The 20,275-nt window shown below is 39.2% G+C and overlaps 1 protein-coding gene across 2 annotated transcripts in view; it reads left to right on the forward strand.

Annotated features, from left to right (window-relative positions):
• Window positions 1–20,275, forward strand: part of ksr1b (kinase suppressor of ras 1b) — a 55,267-nt gene that overhangs the window by 25,623 nt on the left and 9,369 nt on the right. For both annotated transcript variants that reach the window (XM_053320752.1, XM_053320753.1), the window contains 7 exons: window positions 12,971–13,118; window positions 13,815–14,187; window positions 15,857–16,020; window positions 16,109–16,175; window positions 18,866–18,949; window positions 19,044–19,105; window positions 20,077–20,189. In XM_053320752.1, the coding sequence (XP_053176727.1) occupies window positions 12,971–13,118; window positions 13,815–14,187; window positions 15,857–16,020; window positions 16,109–16,175; window positions 18,866–18,949; window positions 19,044–19,105; window positions 20,077–20,189 (1,011 nt within the window). The remainder of the gene's footprint in view (window positions 1–12,970; window positions 13,119–13,814; window positions 14,188–15,856; window positions 16,021–16,108; window positions 16,176–18,865; window positions 18,950–19,043; window positions 19,106–20,076; window positions 20,190–20,275) is intronic.

The raw sequence follows: 20,275 nt of genomic DNA on the forward strand, positions 1-20,275 counted from the left end.
ACAGACTCACTACCAAACAGAACACAGACACCTGCTGCAGAGTACACGTTAAGAAGAGAATTGTTTTTATAAATTGCAGAATTTACATTTAGCAACATCTGCAGCTGCTGAAGTCTGACAGTGAGAGTCAGATCTTCTCAATACAGAAGTGGATCCATAATGGATCTGACTCCATGGATCAGAATGCATCTGTAGCAGAAGGACTGGTGGTGCTAGTGGCTTCAAAGATCCAAGTATACCATCATTATTATGTTCTGTGCATGTTTACATTTTGACCTAAAGATATTATTTAATCATTAAGGAATCAAAACATGAAAACATGTGCCTACTTTCACATTTCAATTCATGTTCCAATTTTTGAATGTTTGCTTCACATTTATGTTTGGCGGTGGCATGTATCCTGTGTGAACACTGTTGAGATCCTCGACAGTCAGGTAGTGAACATGGGTGACATGGCTGTGTAGCATTGGTTAGGATAAGTTCCTTCAAATTCTCTATAAATATCCAACAATTGTGAAATGTCATCATTTCTCCATTGACCCCCGTCACTGTTGTTGCTCTCCTCCATGTGTACTTTTACAGAGCTGTGAGGTGCTGACTGTGAATCATGACAAGAGGCCATATGTGCTGAGAAATTAGACATCAAGAAACACACAAATCAGATCTATGAACACAAATGGAAGTGATCCAGATCTGATATGAAAAAAAATCAGATTTGGTTTGTTTATACTGCCATTTAAAATAATCAGATGTGAGTCAGTTGGACATTTGGGCCATGTCATCATAGCAACACTGCCCAAGAGACACAGACACATGCATTCAGGGCATTACACTCACACTGCTGTGTTTCAGTGTATGTCAGTATGTTTACTGTTACTACTGCTGCAAAGTTGTAATATGAGGTTGACTTGATTTTACTCTTGTTTAAGAAAAGTTTGATGAATAATGTGATAACACTGATATTTTTGACAATTTGATACCTGCTCATACCACACTCAGTGTTGCCTGTTTATTCAACAGAACTGGCCTCAAAACTGTAATCTCAGTCAACAGACAAAATCACATTCAACAGGTGACATCAGTCAGTATGTATGTTCTGCTCTCCTACATCACCAGTTTCTCTCAAATTCTTAGCCCCCCCTCCCCCTCCCCGTCTCTCCTCTCCCTCCTTGCCCTCTCATTAACCATCTTAGTCATATATGGCCTGCTCTGGACAGTGCAAGGGAATGATACAGTGGAAAAAAAGGCAGGCAGGATTGCAGAGGAAGTGGAGGATGTCTTGTGAGGTAGGGTGGGGTGCAGCACTGATTAGACATGTGCACTGAAAAACATTAGCTTCCGGTAATATAAAGAGGGTAACTAGAGCAGCTGTTTTTAAACTTAATTACAGCAATAAGACTTTGAATGGAGCGCTACAAGGAAAAGGTCCTGTGCTGCTGGTTGCCTTCTAAACCTGCTTAGATAAGAAAAAAGAGTGAAAGGTAGAAGCACTTACTATGAGTTACCACAGCTCATAAAAAGAAACCTCACACCCAGTTGTGAGTAACGAATGAAAATGAAACTTTTATGACCATGATTCTTCCTCAGTGGGACTCTGTGAGACATGGGCGTCTGTCTGTCGGTCGTCACCAGTCTCTAATGTCAGGAAGATAGAGCGGCTGACTGGCTATCTGGAAAGCCTTGCTGTGAGAGAGAAAGAGCGAGGGAGGGAGGGGGGGGGGGGAGAGAGGAGGGAGGGAGGGAGGGAAATGTAAGAAGGAGGGAGGAGAAAAACAGGGAGTGTGATAACAGCGCTGGGAAGATTTGCTGGCTCTGTGTCAGTGTGTTTCCCAGCAGCCTGCTGCGCTCACGGATTATTCTGTAACAGCAGCTGGATTATGAAAGCAGGAGCTCCGATGCGCAGTAGATCCTGTCGACATGGTAACGTACAGTACCGGCCTTCTACTGTATCTGTGTGTGACCTGTGACATCAGGATAAGGAAAGGTGTTTCCTTATTTCCTTATCTGCCAGAAGCACTGCCAGAGAGCTGGATGAAGAAGTTTTGTGGAATAGTTGTTTGAGGCAGCTGGAGTGGGTTGTGTGTGTGTGTGTGTGTATTTGTGTTTGTTCAGCTGTTTGGGACTTGTGTATAAGTGCCGGCAGGGGTGAGTTTCCAGACAGGTTCCTTATTTGCTTGTTAGGTGGAGGCATATATCCAGACCCACGTGCCTGTTAGTGTGGACATTACCCTTCCCATTCAGTCTGTCAGCTCCACTCTTTACCCACAAGTCTTAGTGTGTGTGTGTGTGTGTGTGTGTGTGTGTGTGTGTGTGTATGTGTGTTAGTGAGGGAAAGAGGGAGTGAAACCAGTAATTAGTTTCCAAGGGAGATATTTTGGTGTATAAGGTTTGGCAGGTTTCTGTACGATTTATCTTTTGGGGTGAAAGGAAAGTCTTTCCTTCTCACTGACAGTCTGTCAGTGTTTCTCTTTCTTTTCCTTCCTCTCTCTTTCTCTCTCTCTTCAGACTTCCGTCACCTGTAAACACAGCCAGCTGAGGCATGCCCAGGCACTGCCCAGGTATCGGTATGCGTCAGCGTTTGCAAGGTGTGAAGTCTGCTTCTCCCATATTTGATTTCCTTTATTTTTCTTTATGTTTTTTTTAGTGGTTATGGAAATAATAGGCAAACCTCCTTTCTAGAAATTAAAAACAAGCAAGATATCATGTGAGTAAGCATGTTAGTACAGATGATAACTTGCAGTGTTTATTCTAACTTGACAGGAAGAGCCCATTTGCCCTTTAACTATCATTCTCATTGAAATATCAGTTCAGCTCTCACCATGGTTAGATCAGTGCTGCAGACATACTGGCATGACTTACAGCTGTTTTTAAATGAATTGTAGTTAGTACTTAACCATCTACATCATTACTTTTTTTCTTATTAGATATAGATACACTGCCATCACTACCTGCGACAGATTAATGTGAAACATCTTGGAACATTTTAATACTGTGAGCACACTTCAGATGTTTCAGAGGCTGATATCTCATAAAACTCACCCTAACCTCAACGTGAACTATCTGCATGGTTATATATCACACATGAGATTTCATATTCCTAACTGGGTGAACTGACCCTTTATTAAGACCAATGTGACTGATGAAGGATAGATCTTGAATTAATTGTGTCCAACTCTCAATGTAACTGTTTATTTGATTCAGCTCTTTCCACTGCTGGTATAGAAAGCACTGTGATCTTTAGATGTTTAAACTGGACAGTCAGGTGGAATTCTAGTTCTTCTGGTAAAGGTGTAGTCAGGATAAAATATAGCTCTGTCAGGATGTAGTAGGCTACTTCCAGTTTTTTAGCAAATTTTGCTTGGAGGAGCTCACCGATGCAGACTGTCAGATATTATGTAACACTATCTACCCAATGTTTCTCAATTTACGTTAACATAAGCATCCAAATCTTTAAGAAGTCCAAACTGAAGCAGTGAGGCAGTGCCACACCATCCCAGCTGGCTGTAAAAGATAAAGTCAACATACGTCACATGCACTTCACTGAGCATAATAACATTACTTAGATCAGCATTATTGCCTGTCCCTCAATCTCCACACCAGCACTTACATATATATATTATATATATATATATCTACTGATAGATTCTATTTCTGAAATCTGAGAATAGTCTTCACCTTTCACTGATGTCCACTGTACTGAGAAAACAAAACCAAGTGCAGACGGCTCAGTGGGTAGATCAGAGGCTCCAGGAATGTGGAGCATTCCCAGTAAATACACAGAGCCGGCAGCGCTGCCTCCTTAAGCCACACTGATCAGCAGCTCTTGGGAACCTCTCTGATATGTCATGGTCAGTTAGACCATTAATGCTGCCTTGAGAATTGGGTTTGATTATGATGGAACCTCAGATTTGTCTGAAAACACCAATACAAACTTGTTAGTAACGTTGGAGTGCAGAAAAAGCAAGCAAGTACGAATGCCTCACATCAGCCGAAGTCCATCGTCCAACGTCATTAAAGTCAAATGTAATGGATATATTGCTATATTGCCAGTGCTCAGTATTTTTAACCCTCACACAACCAACCCTGCAATCTCACAACCCTCTTCCATATTTGTTGTGGGGATTGGGTGTTTTAGCAATGAGGGGACTTTATATTCTACAGCAAAAATGTACACATGGGTGAAGATATCTTTAGACAGATCAGATATTCATATTTCAAACAGTTAAACTTATATAATAGTAGACCTTTTTGGTGGTTCTTGGTGTCACAATGTTATGATGGGGAGGGGGTGTGTGTTTTGGGGGTTCAGGGCAATTTAAATTCCTCTCTGCTCTGATACAACTGTTCTGAATTGTTCAGTGACATGAATGTTCACATGGATGTCTTTGCCATCTGTCCTTCCTTTACTGTCCATATGGGAAATACCACCAGGGTGGACTCTCACTGTATTGAGGATGTATTTCCTACATCATCACAGCTCTTTTTTTTCTGGGAATATCCTCTGGGCACACTATTACCATGAGTCCATGTTAGTTAGTTAGTTAGTTAGTTAGTTAGTTAGTTTAGTTTATTTGGATCCCCATTAGCTGTTACCCAGGCAAGTTACTCTTCCTGGGGTCCATGTTAAAATAAATACAACCACATATACAAACAGCTGATGTACAAACAGACACTCAAAGTAAAGTGTGAATGCTTTCAAAAATATTGCTATGAATAGTTTTCATTCATTAGTTAATTTCATACAAAGTTGAGTTTGAGCACAGAGTTTGTCAGGTGCTTCTGTCTCTTGATGTAATCCCAGACTGACGAACCATCTGCTGCAGGACTCCTTCTTCTTCTTCTTCTTCTTCTTCTTCTTCTTCTTCTTCTTTATGACTCTGTTTGGATATTTGGGCTCATTGTCATGACGATTAGATGTCCCTGATGATAATACATGTGTACATATACATACATGTACATATAATGCATTATGGAGAAGAATCTTAATATCTTAAATGCCTAAAACGCAGCGTATAAATCATCTTTTTACAGTCCCTCTCACATATTACACCATTCCCACATGACTGTATTATTTTGTCTTACACATACAAACACACACTGCTCACCCCACACACACACATTACCACCTGCTGAATGTACTCAGCTGGTGTTTGTTTGGTGTGTGTCTCATGTGTTTATGTACAGCTGGGAAATATGCAGTCCACTCCCGTTCTACTGAATCTTGAGAAATGTCTGTTTTTTCAGGTGAAGCTCATTTAGACTTTGTTGCAGTTGGATACACAATGCTACTGCTATCCAATACTACTGTTTGAGGGCAGGAAGTCAGTACAAGTCTCCTAATAATATCCACCACACTGTTTTTTAAGTTTCAGTGGTGATAACGAGATAACCCATTACTGTGCTACTGTCTAAAAAGTCAGATGAGTCAGATATTCAGATGACAAACATATCTCTCCCCCCTTCATTTGGTTGCATTGGTCGGACAGGGTTAGTTGACAAAATAAACAGCAATGAAAGTGGGAGGACAACTTACTGAACAAGTCCAACAGTTCCTGGAATGTTTTACTGATGCCATATGAGGAACATGCCATAAACTCACTGTTGAATGTTGTATAATTGAACACATACGAGAAGATATTATAACTATGCCAGGCTATGAAGCAAATTTGACATAGTAGCCAAACTGTGCATCAAATGATGTACACTGGCCCACAAAACCGTTGTTCCATAGACATAGCAGATGCATTTTTTTGATTATCACAACCCTCACAAAAATGAAATGAAATCCTCAGAATTTGATCCATTTGGTCCGATTATATTTCTAAAGTCTAGAAGAGCTGCATGATTAAATTGTTTTATCCCCATTCAAGTTAGCTGGAAGGCTAAACTGGAAGTTAGCTTTCTCAGCCAATGGAAGTCTCTAGTAAGCACACTCCATGTGGCCCATAGAGCTTGCACAGTATGTTGTCATCTGTGTATTTCTTTACAGTAGGAAGTGGCTTCATGGCATTGAGCAGTTGTGTTAGGAATGAACACTTTCATAGGAATCAGCGCTTTTCAGTCCTGTTTAAAAGATGTGTGGACAGTAGAAGGATTAAATATCAAAGGACTGGCATTGTTTAACACTTTGTGAAAACTTCTTAGTTGAGTTTTTTGTTGCAGGATGAGGTCAGCTTTGAGATATGAGCCAGGCCTGTGCAGAACGGAGCCAAACTAAACGTGCTGGTTAGATTTCTGTTCCATTTGCTCCTGACATGCTGTTGCATTGGTATGGATTAGACAATGCTTGTTCTGGAGCGCACATGTTCAAGTGACGTATATGGTCATTTAATTCAGCGGAGAACTGGAAATGATGACAGCCTGAAGGCGATGTTTATCTTGAGGTCATGTCATGTTTAGATGTGTCATATGTCCAAATAGTTTTAACACCAATCAACAAGGGTTATATTGTGCTTACAGGGTCACACATTAGTCAACTGTTTTGTGTTTGATCAAACTATCATAAACATATTATTACATATACATTCGACAAACCAAGGCCATTCCAGCATATGGGTTGTTATCTGTGTATTAAGGGATGAGTTGTTACAGAGTGATGGTTCTCTTCTTTACTAGCAGTGTTTGACTGAATACAGACACCAGAAAACACACAGACTTGAACTTTCATGTCATTAGTATTAATCAATGACAACCACGTTAACCTGAAAATGAGAAGATGTTACTTGTAGTCTATGTGTTCCATTGTTCTGTGCTAATAAATAATAGTGAAGAGAGATGATGTGTTTAATGAATTCAGGTATTTTACCAACTGGAAACCAGATCCAAAATGGAAGCAGCTATCAAAAATCCAGAACCATGAGCTGCAGTCGCTCTCTGCTGACAGTGAAAGCTCAGTGTATGATGGGAAACCCATGGCTTTCCAACCTTAATTAGATTCAAACACAAGGGTGGACAACACCAGTTTTTCATGAAGCACAAGACAGCTGAAAACAAGCTAAAATAAGCAACTAACCTGGTTTTGTGTCAACAAGATGTTTTGCTTATTTTAGTATTGTTGCTCATGTAACTGCAGTCACTGGTTCAGATGCAGTTAGTAAGTTTATACTCTGGGACTTCTTCTTATTTACAGCTAAAACTTATTTATCCTAAATTGTTCCTTCATGCAGCCACTTAGTTTCAAAAGAATCTGTCTGCAGCCGGCAAGACAAGTTACACCCACTTTTCTTAAAGGTGGATGAACCTCTGAGGACATTCTGCATTTCAACGGCTTCTCATTGTGGCATTCTTGTCTTTCATCTGTTCAAATCTATTTTAATTAGCCTTGATTAGCCATGAAGAAAAAAAACCTTAAAGTCCCTGTAAAATAAGAATAAATATGTGTTCTGAGTTTGACATACCACAGAAAAGTGTGTTGTTAACCACCCTGCCAAATTTGAATGATTAAAAAAATCGCCAAATATATGAAATTAGGCTTCAAAGTTGTGTAAAATTCAGCCTCTTTCTCTGCTACCAAACGCTGTGGGAGTGCCCGCCGAGTTTGCTGAAACCTCGTCCCCTACCGAGTGTCACCTGTCAATCAAAGTCCCCACCTCTACCAGAAACATAGACTCTAGGTGTGAGAGCTTTCTGCTGCTAACTCAGGTGCTAACTCGGCAGCTAACTCAGCTAACTGTAGACTGTAGTAGTAGTAGTGTGTGCTGAATGTATTTATACCTCTACAGCAGCAGGGGCGGGTTTATGCTAATCACGGTGATTAAAATTGATACATTTTATGATCTTTTAAAAAATTTTTTATTATGTTCAGTGGTAGTAATTCATCATCATTTAGTAAAGGGAAACAGGCTTGTATTCCTCTCTTACTGCCTCTCCATTGAAGGCATAATTGCTTCAGTAATAACAGGCAATTAGATAATACTGATATTGTATGGCTACTTACTTACGTACATTACTATGTGCCAGCAAATGAGTTTAGTATAATTCACATATCATAATACTGAGGCTTTGATGACGTCATGCATTTGAAAGCAATCTTTTCAGTGATGTTCATGGTTATACATGCTGGGTTTATGACAACCATCAAGCAAAATTACATTTAACACTTATTTTAACACTTACATATCCTAAAATTAGAAATGTAATTCTTTTTCTCCATGTGGAACACTGTATGGAATTATGTCTTAACCAGACGATCTTTATTTTGTGATGGAATAAGTTTGGATTGGAGTCTTTACAGGAAAATGCCAATGCTAAAATAATTGAATGAAAATGAGTTTAAAAATAAAGAGTTATTAGAATATATAATATGTCTAATATATGACTCACGTGTGTCACAGAACATCAGTTAGATAATAGTATTATTGATTGAATTGCAGTTTGAGAGTTTTTCTTACTTTTAAAATCAGAATTCGCTAAATTAGCCCGACATGTTTAGACATAGAAAGACTTTGACTCAGGTTTCAGGTTTTCACTTTATCAGCAGTTAGTTGTGATCAGGTAAATATTTCCTGAATCATTCAGGTAATCCTGGAAACTGTCCAAGTTGACTGTAGATATTTTTGTGCTTGGATGCAGCTGCCAGCTTTCATCCTGAAGGTCTGAATTAAACTCAAACAGGTTTTAAAATTGGCTGCTTTCCAGGAAGTTTACCCATTTCCTCAGGTTCATGTGTGAGACTCAATGGAAAATGTAATCTTTGTTCCCATTGTTCATTCCTGGAATTTACAGATATGTTACATCAACACGGTTACAAATCCATTTTCACAGTAAGAGATGACTTGTGACAGTGACTATTAACTTGTGGTAAATGTTGTAGGGATTTTGAAGAAATGGTCTTAAAAATCTTTGGATAAATGATGACGAGCACTAGTGTAGACTGAGGATGTAAATCACAATTCATCAAAACAACTCTTTTTTTCTTGGAATTCCCTCTGGCCGTAGCCATGACTCCACATGAATTTGGAAACACAGTTCTTGTGCAACCACTTTGGTTGTTGTGCAGTTAGATATTCCCAGTATGAGCCTCTTCACATCCCTCAAATAAACCACAAATCATCTCCTCCTCTTCTGAGGGTTCTGGGGTCCAGTGAGGACATGCATCTCTTGAATTTTATACATCTTAAGTGAGACAGATTTGGGAACTTCTCTGCCATGATGAAAAGAAAACAGAGTATGATACATTGGGTTTGACTAAAAGTCCTCCCTAACCACCATGTTTACTTCTAGCTGACTTAGTGGGCAATATATGTCATATACAACCATTCAATGATATTTATTACTTGAACCTCACTGAGATATCTGGCTTTTTGTCAGTCAACACTCTTACATGTTGTAATGCATGCTTGTATCTTATCTCAAAGCAGATTTATCTTGCTTGTGTTTCACTCCTCTCTCTGTGTACAGGGTGTGTTTAACACTATATTACTTACAATGACTAATATGGCTCATGCTAAGTACTTTGTTCTTCCTGAACTGTATGTGTGACATTTCTAAAGAAATGTCCCCCCCCCCCCCGCAACCTACATACTGTACTTTACTTTATTATACATCTTTTTTTAATTTTTTAATTTATTTTTTAATATTCAGCATTCTTCTTTTCTTTTCTTTTTTTTTTTAACATTCTGCACTATTTTGAGCCATCTGATGTGCACTGTTTGGTGTATAATCTGAATGACAAATACAATCCATCCATCCATCCATCCATCCATCCATGCATCCATCCATCATCCATCCATCCATCCATCCATCCATCCATCCATCCTTCCATCCATTCATGTTACGCCCCAGTCTAGGGGTGCCTAGGGCATAACTTGATTTGGCCCCATCTTCCTCAATTCCCAAATAGCCACAGGCGAATAATTGTGTATAAGGAAAATATTTATTTACACAAATTAAATAATGAATGTATAGATATAAATAGAATACAAAATCAAACTTCAGAGTGGACCAAGGCCAAAATAACAAACAAAACAATCCTATCTGAAAATTAAGAAACTTACTCTAAGAAAACAAATGACAAGAACTTAGCTCCCTGCCTAAATAAACAGGAGAAAACAAGATTAACTAAAACTGGCAGTCCACCCTTACTATTCAACATAAACTATGCAACCCATATCTACTTTCAAAGAAACCAAGACAGAAACAAAAGTGTGGCCGGTTGGGAGAGGAGGAGGACGGGGATTTGCCTGCTGCCCGCTGCCTGTTGCCACCAGACAGCCGCCATCTTGGCTGTTTTATAGCTGGCCCCTCCCAGCTGCAGCCAATCGCAGGCCAGGATGCAAACCTCCTTAACCAATCACAGCATCGCGACGGCACACAGCTATTTGCCTGTTAAGAAAAGAACCAAAAGAAACAGGGCACACAAACAGACCAAAACAAAAATATGACCAGTCATAACACCATCCATCCTTCCATCCTTCCTTCCATCCATCCATCCATCCATCCATCCATCCATCCTTCCATCCATCCATCCATCCACCCATCCTTCCATCCTTCCATCCTTCCATCCATCCATCATCTATCCATCCATCCATCCATCCATCCATCCATCCATCCATCACAAAGTGCAGCTGAGGCTGATAGGAGTTATTTACTTAGTTTCACATGTAGTTTGGACATGATTAAGATGTTAACCTGATGGTGCCACAAGAGATCACCAAAGTCACAAAATGACTTGGTAGTTAGGAATGCTGGACCCTGATCACACATGGTGGTGTTACACTCACATTTGAATGTATGATAGCCTCTAATTAATATTAATATAAGTATTAACCATCCATCTAAGTACAGTGCTCACATTAAAGGCGTCATTGGTTGTTGTAATCATTCATCCTGCTCATGTGTTCTATATGTGGTTAAACATTATACACTGTTCATCATTAAACCAGCAAACTCTAAGAAATATTGCCAGCAGTATGCGCTTGGTGTCTTCAATAGTTTCATGGTCCTGATCTGAGTTAGTCAGATGTTGTCCTGGCAACACGTCTACATTAACATCACTGTAGCATGTGAGTATTGTATTAGGATAGACTTGATTAAATCAAACCTATCCAAAAATAGTTGGAAGCCCAGAGTCCACAATTCAGTCCCAGCACTGTCTGTCAGATACATCACTAACAAATAATGAGCCTATTGTTATCCCAGTCTGTCAAATTCACTTAACATGGACGCAATGCAGGAAACAGACAGTTGCCAGGAGATTAAGCCAAGCCCTCCCTCTTCTCCATTCACCTCATTAAACACGTAGACACACACACACACACACACACACACACACACACACACACACACACACACACACACACACATGCACGCCAAAGGCTCAGAAAACACATTCCAGTAAAATAGAAGCAGCACACAGTAAACCCTGTTTTCACAGTTTGCCAACAGATTCCAGGAATCAGTCTGGCATTTCACCACAGTCCAGAAAAGACTACGACAGTGGACGTGAACTGGTTTTTAATTTGATTGTACAGACCCACAAGTGAGTTTATTTCATCATCCTATAAACAACAAATTCTTCACTTGAATGTGACGCTATAGTACTGTTTGTGCTTTTGCTTCCATATGAGGCAGTCATTCCTCTGTGACGGCCTGGATTTTCTTTTTATTCCTGCTGAATCTGTCTGTTGACAGTTCCATGTTCTAGAAATCCAGCTGTCAGATGACCCAACTTTTAACAGAATACCTTCCCTCCTCCACTTGCAAGAACTTTGTTGAAACTTGTCCTGCTGCCTACAAAGAAATAGTCTGACATCTCAATAGATCTGAATCTTCAGCTGTGGCACTGGAGACTCTGTGAAGTGTGGATGCTACTGTATGGCGTTTAGGTGGAACAGAGATAGAAAGCTTGGCATTCACAAAGCTCAAAACTGCAACCTAAATTGTTCTCAGCATACTGTCATAGAGGACTACAGAAACCAGATAGATATTCTGATAATTATTGCAGTTTTTATTTTTTCTAATTGATTATCAAAAGTTGATTCATTTTCTGTTGATCCACTAATTGTTGCTTCAACTGCCAGTGCTCCTTTCTATAGATGCTACATCTAACATCATCCTGAAAGTGTTCAGTAACACTGATGTGATGTCAATGTCAAGTGTGTGAATGAATGAAAGAATGAATGAATGAATGAAAGTTAACCAAATGGCTCAGCATCTTGTAAGCTCGTTACTACACTCATACACACTGGATGTCTGTCAGAAGTGACCAGATCGACAGAATTACACGTACTAATGGAAACTGTGTTCCATCATTGTCGGCACACCATTCATATAAAAATCAAATTAAAAATGTAGTTGTTGTTGTGTGGAATACATATGTTAGATATGTAAATATACATTCCTGTGCAATTTATCACTAATGTATATCTGCAGATCCCCTCCAGACATGTTTTGAATATGTCTAAATACTCTTGTTTCAGTGATCATTTGTGTCTAATGTTTTTTTCTTACTATTTTTCGTTCAAGTTTCAAGTTCAATATGTCTCCTGCTTCACTGTGAAGTCCATTCTCAGTGTTTGGTCAGTGGAAGTTTCATGTTTCCAAATTACACTCGTGTCAGTTGAACAGTTGTGATGTCACACCTTGAACTCAAACAAACTGCACATATATCATGAGAATAACATCCAATTGAAGGAACCAGAGGACAAACACATTTTTGAGTGGAGACTGACTCTAAGCTGAGAGAGATGGATAAAAGAAAATGCTTGATGCTTTATTTTTGTGTCAGAGATAATTGTTGAGGCTGTAGTTATAAAGCAGACATAAATGTCTTTATGTCTTTATGTCTTGGTGAAAGTCTACCTGTACTCTATGAGTGGAATATGTCTTTATGATTCTTGAGATTCTTTGAGTGCAGTGTAGAAGACAATTATCATCACAGACAAAGAAGAAACCTACTTTAAAGATAGACAGACTCAGCTTGCTCCAGTTTAGTCCTGTCCTGAAAGTGATGTCTTCTTGTCCCCTGCAGGCTGCAGCAGGGAAGCTCTCAGTGGACAAGTTGCTGCAGATGTCCAGCTCTGAGCTGCAGGACACGATGAGACGCTTGGGCTCCAACTCAGAGGATCGATCTCGCCTCACGGCCGCCCTCTCCTGTCTGAAGAGTGCTACTGAAACAGGTGAGCCAGAGAGCAGGAAGTTATTAGTGTCATTCATAAAAAAACACAAAATACAATAAATAAATAGAAATGCAATAAATGATATTGAATTATTAAAGACAGAGGATCTGAGGAGGTCGGACATGTAACATTTCAGCAATACCTTTAAACACAATACAAATGTGAGTTAAATGTTGTGACATGTAGATAAAACACTGGCATTTAAGTAGTAGTTTGACAAAATAACCCCAATTCCATAAATAAAATTACAATAATTACAATGATAAAGACCATGTGGTACTGTTGAAAGCCCTGGAAAAGAAGTGGTGCTTTGGTTAGGATAGCTTTGTAAAAACTGTATTTCTAGTGTGGGGGATGAACTTCAACACTTAACGTTAAAGATATTTAGTTTAAGTACAGAATTAATTTCAGTTTATACTGGTACACTGACTCTTTATTGTACTATATCTACTATATTATATAATAGTGTGCATCACACAGGTTTGATTATAATCAGGTTTACCGACAGACTAGGTTGTTGCATTCTACAGACAATAATCAGTTAACTGCATAATAATTCAGATTGGATTATAGTAGATTATTTTGATTGATATGACACAAGTAATGTAATCAAATAGATCATATTTCAGACTTGACGCTCATGTTTTGGTTATGTATGACAGTGTGTGCTTTCCTTGCTTTCCTCTTTAACTGTAGGACGTGACCTGAGGCCAGACACAGACTCTTGTAGCATTGAATCCCAAAGGAACAATGATACCTTCTCCACCATCGGTCCCCTTACCCCCCTTCACCCCACCAGCCACGGCCGCTCCATCTCCATATCAGTGGTCCCCTGTTCAGATGACCGCAGACCTTCCATACCAGTCGAGGAAATGACCGATGCCTTCTCACCGGAGCTGAGCACTCCGCCAGTCACCCGAGCCTCAAAGACATGCACTGCCAAGCCCTCCCACACTCCTCCTCTGGCTTCCCGCAAGCTGCTGCAGCTCCTTCCTAACATTGCACTGACGAGAAGCAAGAGTCAAGAATCACAACTGGCCAACCGCATCGAGGAGTCTGCTACTAACAAGTGGGTGATAGGGTTGTTACTGCAGTCAGCTCTTTATGGTGAAGACGGTAGATCACAGTTTACTTTCAGTTTATAATAAACTTTGTGCTATCTTTCAGCTGGTAAATATCACACTTCACCTCTGCTCAAATGTGTCTGTTAGAACAACTAAACAGGAGTGAAACGGTTCTCTACTTGTATGAATAAAACTAGTTCCGAAAATGTTTTAGCTATTCCTTTAAAGACTCAAAACTGTACAGACTCAGCACAATTTTACCACCACATTGGTCGATCCTGACTCATTTTAGAACCGGTTTTCTGTCAGATTGGATGTGGTGTGATGTGCAGTTGGTATCTGGCACTTCAGAAATTTGGGTCGACATACTATTCAGGGTAAAATCTGACCCATTTTTACATTTGAGCACTGTAAAAACACCCTATCCACATTTCTAATGTGTACACTGAATATACAAAAATTGAAATAAAATGCATCATATTTTAATTTTTGTGCAGCTGATGCACATTTTTGTAAAGGTCATCAGCATTCAATCATGTTGCTGTATACTTCATATTCTATCAAAAGTTCTCCTGAACCATAAAATAGTGATTGTAAATGTATTTTATTATATTATTATTTTATTTCCATAAATAAAATATGATACACGCTTCATTAAGGACTAATCAACCATTTATAATAATAATAATAATAATAATAATAATAATAATAATAATATTAGTTTATTTTATTTATTAATGACTGATGGAGAGTTTTGTGAATATGAATTGGTGCAGAGACTAACTAGTCACAATATGAACAGTATTCATAGTAGAAAAGCAAAAAGTAACGTTGTCTTTCTCTCTCTTTATCAACACTATTAAGAATGAAGTCCTATTTTTTGTGAGTGAACTTTATTAGAATTGTCACTGGACAAAACCAACCTAGGGCTCCATGCTTGTGATCAGTATGAGCATTGTTAATTGGGCGCTCATTTGATCTGTTCAGTGTGAGCATGAGAGCCACAGGTTGTGATCCGCAGAAAGGATTCAAATGTGTAGTGTGAATTAACACACTAGTTTAAGGAGAGATTCTATATAAGACTATACGAATACATATACAAAATATGTACAGTTATTTACACTGTCCAGTACAGTTTCGAGGCACCATAACCAGGACTATGACTTTTTGTCTTGTGTAAGTAGGTGTAGATTTCTGTGTTCAGGATTTAGTGGGCGGGTCTGAAAATCACTGCTGCGTTAGCATAAACCCATCCCTGCTGCTGTAGAGGTATAAATACATTCAGTCTACAGTTAGCCAGTTAGCTGAATTAGCCGCCGAGTTAGCTGCCGAGCCAGCAGCTGAGTTAGCAGCAGAAAGCTCTCACACATAGCGTCCATGTTTCTGGTAGAGATGGTGACTTTGATTGACAGGTGACATTTGGTAGGGGGCGGGGTTTCAGCAAACTCGGCGGGCACTCCCACAGTGTTTGGCAGCAGAGAAAGGCTGCTTTTTACACAACTTTGAAGCCTAATTTCATATATTTGGCGATTTTTTTAATCATTCAAATTTAACAACACACTTTTCTGTGGTATGTCAAACTCAGAACACTAGATACACTATTAACATCAAATTACTAGAGTGGACGTCTGTATCTGAGGAAGTAGTTTGATGAGTTACTTTCTGTCTTTGCAGGGTGTGTAAGAAGAACAAAGTACTGGCTAGTATTCAGATCAATGGCTGTGGGAACAGTTCTGAGGACTCAACCCTGCGGTCACCCCTACTGTCTGCCCGGACTCCCGGCCCTGTCCCTACCTCTGCCACATACATGTTGCCTGGCACCCCCACCCTGCTGGACAGTGAGTTCCTACAAGATACGAGCCCTCTGTTTCTGTGATTCCACACTCTCTTGTTGTGTGTTTGATCATTTTGTCATCTTCTTCACAGACCAGGCTGTACACAGGAGTTCACCTCAGACAATGAGGAGAGACATCGGTCTGGCTATAACACACAGGTCAGTTACTGTCATGTCCTTTAGCAACACTGCACCGGATGGATTAAAAGGCCACATAGGAAAAAATGACTGTTAGCATGCGTCAGGCTGTGGACACTGTGGTTAATGTGTTGCTTTGCTTAGTAAGTGTGGGCTGTGTGTGAAACGTAGCTCATTAACAAGGTGAATAAGAATGATAAAATGTATTTCATCATTTACGATGAACCTCAAAGCTGGAAAGTTGGAATTATAAGAGTGCACCTGTGTAGTTTAGTTTCAAAATCAGTCCCACACACACTCCAATTTCTCTCCAGCTGCCAGAAATACTCACTAGAGCACCAAATGGGTATTCATCCTCCACTGAAAATAGTCCCCAACAAATATAATATACTCGTGCTTGAGTGATGTTTCGTAAAAACTACAGCTGTTTTAGGAAGTTGGAAGGAGTTCCTAAAACTAAAGTATGTATGTTTGAGGATTTTAAAGGACTGTTTCCCCAATTTTCAACCTTATCTCTATCTATCAGAATTAGGGTTAAAGTGTGAAAAAACGTCTGCAGTTGATGATGATGTACAGTTGACTTGTACAGTGATGTAGTTGGGGTCATTGACGAACTACAGGCTATTTCAGCTCGTCTCTGGGTAGTCAGGGGGTGAGCTCTAGATGCCACTCAAAAACCAAACTTCCTTGCTGTCTTTGCTTGTATAACAGTGAAAGCAGCATCCCAAAATATGAGTGCTGAAGTTGATGGACCCTAACCCTAACCCTATCCCTAACCCTAACCCATTTTACAGTGTTTTGAGTGTGTTTCTGCCTTGAATATTCAGCCATATTTATTCAAACCAGAGTGGAAATTTCCTTTTAAACATTCATATCTTCAGTTGGAACCAATGGGCTTTGAAAATATTGAAAGATGTACTAACACCTTGTTGGTTTTGGTCTCTTAATGGGATTTGATGTCAGATAAACATAGAATAACACCACATTTGTCCTTTAAGAAAGAATGGTGAAAGTTGAAGCAGCAGAGGCAGACACCCTGACATGAAGTCCCTGCATCCTACCTTCTCTTCAAACAACCAGTAGCATATTTTCTTTTTCAACTCTCCCTTTGTGGAAAGCGCCAACATTTGAATCTGAACTCCATTGCTTCATTTTTGTAACTCAGGCTTTCTGTCTTAAATTTGTTATAATCCAAAACCCAGCACCTGATGATTCCATCAACCCCTGTGTCATCACCAGGGTTATTTTCTCAGACTTGACAAAGCTCTCCCAGAGCCACAGAAGACGTTACACAACTGTTTCCACAGCACATTTAGCATGAAGCATGACAGTACGCTGACCTTTAAGTGGAAAATCACTGGAGTGACCCTTTAATGCATTTTACAGATGTACAGGGGTTAACTCACTGTTTGTTTGCTGCTCATATAAGTAGCAACTCCACATACTTGAAGTGTTTTGCAGCTGATTCAGAGTTCACTATCATTGCTGTGGTTTCCTGTTAGCTCCCTGGGACAGACTTTGTGAATGTGAGAGAAGTCTGTCCAAACTTCAAACTGTGATAAACATCACTGTGGAGTGGCTGCGTGGGTCTAGGGGGAATGCTCTGTTTTGAGAATCCAGGAATTTGAACAATGCAGAGCTCAGTCTGACTTACTGTTTTTCTTACTAGACAGTGAATGTTTTAGTCTTAGGCTCAGCATCTAGATGACTGAAATAGCTGCCATATGAAAATAATTTGGATAGCTTCTGTGCCTCTCTATCTTGTGTGGCTCAGTCTAGATCAAGCAGAGTTTTAGGTTAGTGTAACATCCTTTCAGACAGTGTCTGTTGTAGTTCATGTTCTCTCTGGAGGGCCGCCATCAGGTCAGCATGTCCACTTGTACACAGGAAAGTTGACGAATCTAATGTTCAATTTTTTCCATGATGAGCACCACAAGGACTTTTCTCTCATTCTTTAATGAAGCGGTCACAAACTGTATGTCCTGATCATGTTTTTTGACTATTCATTATGATATGAGTATCTGCTGATTTCCCTCTTTAAAGGTACATTGTGGAGTTTGGTCACTGCTTTGTTTGTGTTTTAAGCAAGACACACCACACATTACTGTTAATGATTTCATACTTTTCCACTGAGAGACAGTTGGTGGCAGTAACATGCCAAAAAACAGAAAAAGAGAAACAGAGACAACTGCCAGCTGATGTAAAAAAGAAAAAAAGAAAAATATTCAAACACTTTACTTATTTGGCTAAATGTTAATAATAGAAGAAGTGCCTTCAAGGATACATACACACTGTGATTTGACAGACTCTCACTGTACTGACATACTGGCTGAAATGCTTGCTGATTTGACGTGTTGTTGGTCATGTGCCAAACAAGATGAAGACTAATTTGTACTTGCACACAAAATATATGAAATTATATATGAATGACTCCCAGCACACCTACAGGACAAACTTTACACAAATGGTAATCCTCTACAGCATGAATAACATATATGATGAGTATACTGCAGGTTCTGTCATGGACTGTATTGAACATTTCTTATTTAATATACATTACTTTTAATACTTCCCATTGTGTGTATGTACAATCACTAAATTTTACATTTGAAAATAACACATCAGTCTCCCTTAGCTTTATTCGTCACTAAACATCAGATGATAACGAAGCATTATGAAGAAATGTTTCCTTTTTTTCTCCGTCCTTTAAGGTTTTCAACCAAGTCCTGGCTCTCACAGACGTGCCAAGTGTGTCGCAAGAGCATGATGTTTGGTGTCAAGTGTAAACACTGCAAGTAAGTCACTGTAAATATAACCCCCCCTTTATGTTTGATTATAGTATTACTTCTTATGATCTCATCATGGTGTGTCATACTCTTCTCTTCACAGGTTAAAGTGCCACAATAAATGTACCAAAGATGCTCCCTCGTGTCGGATCTCATTTCTCACATGTAAGACTGTAACACTCATCATCGTCACGTAAACATTCAATGTGAACATGCTATTTGCCTTGAGTGTACATAAAAGGTTGGGCTAATACCTGTATGGGCATGTCAGCTCAGGATACCTCTGGAAGATTTTGGGTGCGTCAAGTAAGTCAGTAATACCTACAGAGTGATGTGTTGTGTTTTGTAGCAACGCCACTATTACTGCAGTCAGAGTGGAGCTGAACACATTCACATTGAAAGTGACAGTTTAGATGTTTGGGGTGATCACAGTTGACAGTTGCTGCAGTTATTTAGTCCTTAAACACTAGTGTGAAACTGGTTCCTACACAGGCTGTGGAGTAGGGTTAGGGTGAAAAGACTACAAACCCAGTACAATTCCACTAAAACTAGCTTACATCATTGGTATCCACACATGACTGTACACAATAACCTGCACTATAGAAACAACAAACAAACAAACAAACAAGAATGATTCTTAAAGCTGACATTACAGGAAAGTTTATGATTATAAATCTTATATAATCTTATAAACTTGCAATTAATGATTAGATACTTCATTTATAACTTTTTTTAAATTTTATTTTTATACAGCAAAACAAAAGTCATCAGGAGAGCAACATTCACATATTACAACATTGAACATGAACACATATATACAACACCATATACACAATCGAAAACAAACCACAAAACAGCCAAACAACAGCCAAAATAACTAATGAACTAAATAAATAAGTAATAGGTGGATGTACATGATGATGATGATGAGTATGATGATAATGTTGTGTTCCTTGTTTTCTAATGTTACTGTTTATTATGTATTGAGCTGCTAATTATAGCACTGTGGTTTTGTTGATTTGCTTGTGTAAAGACAGCTGACTATGTTATTACTGACAGATACACTCAGATAATGTCATCACCGGTTATTTCTACATGTGATGTCAAATGAACTCGTGTTTTAATCTGACTTGCAGTGCCAAGGATGCGCAGGGCAGAATCAGTGCCATCAGATATCAATAATCGTATTGATCATTCAGCAGAGATCCCAGTGCAGTTTGGCACTTTACCAAAGGCACTAACCAAAAGGGTACGTACATGTTTCTGATCTGCTGTATTTTCTATTCATAAGGTGACAGTTCAGGTAAAGACCAGCAAGATTACACTATTATAACA

Source organism: Scomber japonicus, chromosome 6 (assembly GCF_027409825.1).
Source record: "Scomber japonicus isolate fScoJap1 chromosome 6, fScoJap1.pri, whole genome shotgun sequence".
Taxonomy (NCBI): Eukaryota; Metazoa; Chordata; class Actinopteri; order Scombriformes; family Scombridae; genus Scomber; species Scomber japonicus.